A 7,963-nucleotide genomic window follows, 5' to 3' on the forward strand; every position below is an offset into this window, starting at 1 on the left:
AGGGTTCAGAAGCAGAAGCACCCGGATCATCTGGTGCCCTGGGGGAGGAGTGGAGCGTGTTAGGCCTGGCGGTGGCTCCTGCCGCAACAGCCCCCTGGCGATCAGCCGGCCGGGACGTAAAGGCAAAGTCCTGTAAGGATTCTTGGAAGGCTTGCTTCATAAAAGGAGATCATTCGTAAATTTTCACCTTCCCTTTCTCTGGTAGCTTCAGAGAAACAAAGCCGTCAGACGGCACACGCCGTTTTACCCGGTAGGGCCACACTCTGGCAGGTCCAGCATAGATCTGACTCCAGATGTCCGCCTCTAGAAGGATGACTAGTAGAGGAACGTGGGTGTTCCCTGGACCGTGGCTTGTCCCCGATATGCCTGGGAACGGCTAGTGGAGGTACCTCTGTCCCTGGATTGCCAGGCTGGGATCTGGAGAATAAAGTGCCTGACCTAGATGGGCTGGGAAAAAAATAAATAAAAAAAATCATGGTTACCAGAGGCAAGTGGCACAGGAAGAAAAAACATATCGCAGGAGGTTGCTTAACTTCTTTGCATGTACTGGTCTTTAGGAAGGGTTGGCAGATCAGAAGGCATACTATACAGAAACAGTAAGACAAATCAGTAATACAGTAACCGTCCTCACAACATATAAGTAGGTTACACTGTACCTTTAAACAGGGCAGCCGGTCAGCTGCGAAACCCCGCCGGTACCAGGGGACACGCCAACCGCCTCTCATACTCCATCTTTACTGGATTAAAAATGACAACCTCGGATTCCAGCAGCGAGGCTCTCCCATCATGATCATTTGATCAAACAAGGGGACTACACCCATACCTAGGATGGACGGCCAGAGGACATTTACCTCAGCCAGGTAAGCCACAACCCGCCTCCATCAGCAGTAGGAGGAGGAAAAAAAAAGAGGAACACTGGAGGTTGCGGGTTGCTCAAATTTATGAACACAAATCCATTGGCAGGTTCAACACATATAAGAAATTAATTTGTGTATTTAGTTGTTTGCCCGGACTTCAAGTATAATCGTGTGCACGCCGTTAAAATAAAAGTTTAAAAAAAAAAAAAAATTTGCTGACAGGCTTTATTGATTGGAGAAAGAATTACCACTATATTATAACAATCATCACTTGGCTCTCTCTTCTTACTTGCAAGTTCCAATTTTCAGACTGACAACATTGTGTAATACAGTACAGCCTTCCTGTTTCAAAGTGCTGCTCCTCTGCCAATATAAGAACATGTGCGGGCACTTATACTGTAAATTACTGGATTCAATGGTGGTATTTGATATTCACCTGTAGGTCAGCTTTAAGGTGGACCTAAAACCTGAAGATTTGCTTTGTTATAGGGAACATCTAGAAGTGTTAACCACTTGCTGACCGGGGTATTAACCCTTTCGCTGCCAAGGACGTACGTCGTACGGAGCTACAAAAGTGCTTCCAGCTGGCCAGCTCAGTACGTCGTACGGACCTGGCATTTACAGTTCTACTATAAGCTGATGGTCGCTTTAGCGACCATCAGCTTATAGTAGAACTGTTCAGCAGACTGTCCCCTTTAAATTAATAGCTGTCATCAGCGGCTCACAAGCCGCCGATGACCATTCCGGAGGGCTTGGCAGCGAAAGGGTTAAACCCCCTTCCTGCCCAGGCCATTTTTCAGTATTCAGCGCTGCTGTACTTTACCCCATAGTTCTCTTTTAAGAGGCTAGTTCACACCAGCCTCAGTGCATGTACTATTTTTTCTGACTGCACCGGACCGGAATGCAGGCATTGATGTGCTACACGTTCCTGTGCGGCCGATCGCATTGCAGCCGGAGGGCTTGGCTGTGGTGCCATTGAGTTCAATGCACCACCACGCCCTCTCTCGCCCCAAAACAAAGTGGGCCGGCCAGAACGCACAGAGGCTGGCGTGAACTAGCCCTTATTCCTTGGAACTCAGACTGCCATTCTCTTTTTGACTTAAGTCTTCTAGTGAAAAAAGGATTAAAAAAAAAAGGGAGACCGGGACCACAACATGGAAAGGGCACCTACAATTAACAGCAGCCCACCCCAAAATAATGGCACTGCTACAACATAATGTAGTTATTACATTTAATTCAAATCCTTTTATTTCTAGGAACATCTACCACAACAAAAAGAATTTAAGACCTTCCTTGCATATAACATTTTTCAAAATATCAAATACTTTTCAACACATCAATAAACTTTAAGCCTAAACTCAAACTACTGGACATATTGGCAATGAAAACGTCATCCAGGCATTTTTTGGACAGAAAAAGAATCCGAATACAGTTAAGAGACAATACTTTTATATGGCAGTTTAATAGTGCTAATAATTCACTGGAAAATTAAATTCATGCTGTGAACCGCTTGTCCTAGAAATTTTTTGGCACTGGAACAAACGGTGATGCGACTTGTTTAGAAGCAGCCATATTTATACAATTTCAGCAAAGGATTTACAACCGATTATCCAAAGCAGAAGTTTTCTGTAAAAAAGCTTATGTTAAAGAACATAAATAGGGATTTTCATGTACTGCCATAAATCAGTGCTGCAGAAGACCCAGCGGCATAATCTAAATTGTCATAGAACTGCTTGCAGAGTTAAAGCTGAAGTCCAAGAAAATTTGAAATCCCAGTAATAAAAACTGCAAGCCCCATGTCATGATCAACTGACAAAAAGTGTCCTAAAATTTAAACATAAACCTTTACTTTAAATTTTACAATTCAACTATCTTACTTAAATAAAACCTAATTTTTATGCGATATCCCACTAGCAAGTCTTTGATTATATTTTGTGGGAAATATCTGGAGATGTGTAAATTATGGTAAAATAAACAGTAAAATGCAATGCAAAGTCTCCTCCTTTCTTCATTATGAATATACATGTATCCAAATCTTCTACCAATCTAAATCCCTAAATAATAATAAAGTACAGTAGTACCTCGGTTCACAAACTTAATTTGTTCCACGATTCTGGTCGCGAAACGAATCAAATATACTAAGTGCTAAAAAGCACACAAAAAAGCGGCCCAGCAAGTGTTCAAAGGTCTGTCTGTGGGGAAGATGGCCGCGGTCGTGTTCGTCACCCAATTTGGAGTTCGTGAACACAAGCAAAATTTTCCTGAACTTTCTGTTCGCAAACCGAGGTATTACTGTATACAGTATTACTGTATTACAGTATATGTTATAGACTGTAAGAACTGCAAAAGTGAAAAGCTATAAGATGCAGAATAGCCACATCTCCAAATAGAAAAAATAAAGTATTTGCGGACGACTGTATGTTAGTCTGTGTCAGAGAGCTTCATTAATTCCGGTGACTCAGCTGTGGCCAGATCGCTTCTACGGCCCGGTGAAGGGGTCTCCCCCCCAACACCCCGCCATGCTTCTTGGGCTCCGTTGCCGCTCCTACGGGGCCGGCTTCTCTGGTGTCGGCGGGAGGAGATGGACGAACCTCTGTTCGTCCATCCACTCCCCGTTCTATGGGACAGGGAGTGATGCAGATTACCTCTCCTTTCTAGTCCCATAGCTGTCAGTGCTGGGCTCCTGAAGCCCAGCTATAAGCTTATTAGGAGTGTAAAGGTGACACTGGGGGTCTTTTGGACCCCCAGCATCACCTTAAAGAGTACCTGTCACCACCATCTGCTATCACATGGGGGGCTTGTAATCCCCCCTATGTGATAGCAATTAAAGTTTAAAAAAAAACAAAACAGTTTTTAAAATTAACATTACATAAAATAAATAAAGTGAGCCTCTATGGACTTTTTGGGGTACTGAAGTTTGTCACCGTTTCACGGACGCACACCATTTATAACCTGGACATGTTGGGTATCTATTTACTCGTTGTAACCATCTTTTATATTTAAAAAAAAATTGTATTTTATTGTGCTTTGGGGCATGCAAGTACATTTTTCACTAAATTCTGGGGTTTGATAAGGAGTTGCACTAACATCGTTCAACATAAAAATTTGCAAATGTCACCATTTTATTCTATAGGGCTTTCAGAAAATATATAATGTTTGGGGGTTAAGTAATTTTCAGGCCTAAAATGTGGAATATAACATGGGTGCAAAAAATGAAAAAAAGGCCTCAGTCATGAAGGGGTTAAAAGGGTATAAGCATGTTTGTGCTATGGTATTTCTATTTTGTGAAAAATGCATCCTAGATGAGTTTACAGTTTTAATATGATTTACTGACAAGCATATCAAATATTTTGGAAACACAATGTAAAACTTTTATTATGGATTAATAACATGATTTCATTCTTTTGCCATTTGACAAGAAGCTTAATTTGCACAGCTTGAATGTGTCAACAGCCAAAATTAGTTCAAATATTGATTTTGTAAATACGATCTTGATTATAATGTTTGTCACACCTGAGCTCCTTGGTAACAACTGTAAATATAACTTCCAGAAAGAAAAAAAAAAAGGAACAGATAATCTCAATCTTTGAGGATCAATATCTACACCTGGCTTGCATCACCTTACACACAATGATCATTTGATGCGCACATTTACTGCAACATTCAAGCAACTATACACAACTAAGGCCCCATTCACATCAGGGCGTTTCAACGCGCGTTTCTGCACTGAAACGCATGAAAATTTAAATCCTATGTATTCCCATGGGGACCTTTTGTGGCACTTATCAGCTCATTTTGCTTCATAGACTTCAATGGAAATGCGCGATCATTGTGTGTTTTAGCGCGTTTTTGCAGCGGAGACTGCTTTGCATTGGACAACTGAAAACGAGCTGAAAACGCACCATAAAAAGCCATTACATATGAACAGAAACTGACTGTAAAACTCGCTGAAACGTGCTAAAAAAAAAAAAGCACGCGCAAAGCACGTTGAGATGCTGTCGCCCTGGTTTGGATGGGGTCTTAAAAAGTAATTCCACTTTTGTTGAGAAAAAATAAATCAATCAATCCTCTCTGTGATCTATGTACATGGAAGGATATTAACAAACTTTGTTGCCGATTCTACTGTATTCTGTGATGAAAAAATAGAAGTGTGTCCTTTCCAAAATGATTCCTGAACGGGAGGGTCTGGGTTCCAGTTGGTGGGCTTCCTTTGTTCTAATAGGGAAAGGTGCATCCTTTCAGTAGTGATTAACCCTCAGGGAGTATTTCACCAAAAATGAAATTACTATTGCAGGGAATGCCAAATACTGCATTTGTGTCTTAGTGCAGACTTCTGTGGAAAACTAGTCAGCCAATCACAAAAGCAGGAGGTGACATTTCTCGGGGAGTACACGAACTGTGTATGGGACGCCTTCAGGTCACCATATTGCGTTGAATTTTTAACAGATTGAGAACATTACAGCAACTACAGTTTTAAATGGAAAAGTCATTTTAATAACATGAAATTACAAAATGGCTTGTGCAATATTTATATATGTTATATTCACTTTTTTTAGATTCTTTCATTTTAGATTTTTAACCCCTTGTCGTCCGCCCATTGTAATACGTGATTTACTTCCTTGTTGCGCGTGCCCCCTACCCTACCGTTACCGGCTGTTATATACAAGCGTTCAGCTGGCTCTACAGCCTGCCGATCGCTTGTAGATTTTGCAGATCTCTGCTTCATCAGCTTCTTTGGGGGTCCCCAGGTGACATTAGGGGTCTTAGAGACCCCTGATGTCTCCATAAAGAGGACCTGTCAGTGTATATTGGCTATAACATAGGGGGTTTGTTATCAAGTTAAGTTAAAAAAATTAAAGTCCCACATAAAAAAAAAATCAATTAAAAAAAAAAAACTCAATAAAGTTTTAAGTCCCCCACTCTCCACATGCACGCACTTATAAACATAAATACGCTTTGGGTGCGCCTATGTGCAAAAACAACCATTACGCCACACATGTTACATATCGCCGCAAATGTCAGAGTGCGAGCAATAATTTTAGGGGCATGAATCACTGATAACACTAAATTGATGGTCGGTAAAAGTTTTTAAAGCGTTGCCTATGGACAATTTTAGGCATGGTAGTTTTTTCGCGGGCACATGCAATTTTAAAGCTTGACATACGAGTTATCCAACATGAACTCGTATTTTATATTTTACCAAAAATTTGGGGGGTGCTGATAAGACAACGTAGGGAAAACAGTGTTTGTTTTTTCGTTCTTTTTTCATTATATAGTTAAAAAAAATAAAAACCCCAGTGGTGATTAAATACCACCAAAAGAAAACTCGATCTGTCCCTAAAAAATGGTTTCAGTAAAAAAAAAAAAAAATTTCAGTACAGCGCTGCATGACTGAATAAATGTAAAAGTACTGCAGCGCTGAATACTGAAAAGTGGCCAGGACAGGAAGGGGGTTTAATACCCCGGTCAGCAAGTGGTTAAAGTGGAGTTACTACTCTAGGGAGCACCTAAAGTGTGGATGATGTCCCTGAAAAAAGGCAAAGGACTAGTAATCAGTACAGTCTGTGTTCTCCGTGCAGCTGATCTTTTCACAGGACTAATTTACCAGACGCAGAAGTGCCTAAGCCCGGGAAGTATACTTTTTTTTGAAGGAACTGCAGGCAAAATGGTTAAGCCCACTCTAAAAGGTGCCCATACACTGCACGGTGCTGGGGAGACAAATGCCGAACGGGCTGGTGTGCGCACGCGCACACTGCCCGTTCAGCATTGCAGTCATCGCAAGCCCGTCCCTCAGGGGGGCGGCCTTGCGATGATCGCAAGTACGATCTGCCTGTCCAGGATGGGCAGATCGTACGTTTTTTAATTACTTTACAACCATCGCAAGACTAAGGTCTTGCGATGGTTGTAAAGTGTATGGCCACCTTAAGGTTGTATGTATGTTATAGAATATCTGTATACCAAACATGGCAAGGTTAGAGTAAATATGTACAAAGTGAATGCAAAAATTCTGGTATACAGACAACAGTTAGCAGCCTTACCGGTCATCGATGGCGCTTCTTTTCGTTGTCCGCTTGGCGTGGTAGTTGCTTCATATGCAACAGTAACATCATAAACGGCATCCAGGTAGTCCTGCATGGTGTCAATTGCTAGATGAGTGGCCTTCACACGCGGTGTCAGCACATGCTTCAAGACGGGCAAACCTATTGTAGAAAATGTCGTTTTGAAATGTTTAAACATTACCTTTATATTAAACTATGCATGATCTTCACATAACTGTGTGTATGCATCATAGTGTGTATTTATCTTTCACTTCCGACTCCAGGATAAGAAAATACAAGATGCATGTATGAGAGTTACTTTAAAAAATAGGTCTGCCTAATGCCATACTCCATATAATACCATACCAAACTCTGTATTAACTTCATATTAATATTGAAATGCAGTAATAAAAAAAATCAAATGAAGACAAATAGATATACATAAAACAAATTAAGACAAAATAGGCACACAATGTTTCCAGGATAATACATGTCGTAGATGAGCAGAACAGTGAGTACACAGGGGATTTTTTTCTGGTTAGATGAGAGTTCTGGTTCGTTGAGTCTTGGATAACAGAGTTTAGTGTGTATATAAAATAAATATATAAAAAAATTAATTAGGCTTGTATCATGTGACTTTCTATTAGTATACTTGATCAATAATAATGGGAGCATCTACATATAACCCTGCATGCAGTACTACTGCCCTGAGCCTACTGTGAACTGCACTGTGCACGATTAGCAGCAATCATGTAATTATGCATGCCATCTGTTTCTATACAAAGAACTTTTTCGGTACATATCACTAATGGCAGAATTTAAAGTGGGTGTCCAAATTGAACATGTAACTGGCTAAACAAAAGGGATCTCTTACGACACAATATAGTAAAAACGAATGAAAAGGTGGAAAGAATAATAATTAAATATAAAGGGGAAAATAGAAAGAAAACACAAAAAAACAAAACTTGAATGTATGCAAGTCTTATTTTTATGGTTAGTATACAATGCAAAGCAAACTATTTTCTGCGCCCTTTAACCCTTTCGCTGCCAAGGACGTATGGCATACGG

The 7,963-nt window shown here is 40.7% G+C and overlaps 1 protein-coding gene across 1 annotated transcript in view; it reads right to left on the reverse strand.

Moving 5' to 3' along the window:
* LOC108801115 (1-acyl-sn-glycerol-3-phosphate acyltransferase epsilon-like) overlaps positions 1–7,057 on the reverse strand; it is a gene marked incomplete at its 5' end in the record, with an annotated part of 19,427 nt that extends 12,370 nt beyond the window's left edge. Inside the window, one exon of the mRNA XM_018573068.1 lies at positions 6,896–7,057. Within this exon, the coding sequence (XP_018428570.1) occupies positions 6,896–7,057 (162 nt within the window). The remainder of the gene's footprint in view (positions 1–6,895) is intronic.
* Positions 7,058–7,963: the final 906 nt, after the last annotated feature.

Source organism: Nanorana parkeri, unplaced genomic scaffold (assembly GCF_000935625.1).
Source record: "Nanorana parkeri isolate BGI_ZX_2015 unplaced genomic scaffold, ASM93562v1 scaffold2226, whole genome shotgun sequence".
Classification (NCBI taxonomy): domain Eukaryota; kingdom Metazoa; phylum Chordata; class Amphibia; order Anura; family Dicroglossidae; genus Nanorana; species Nanorana parkeri.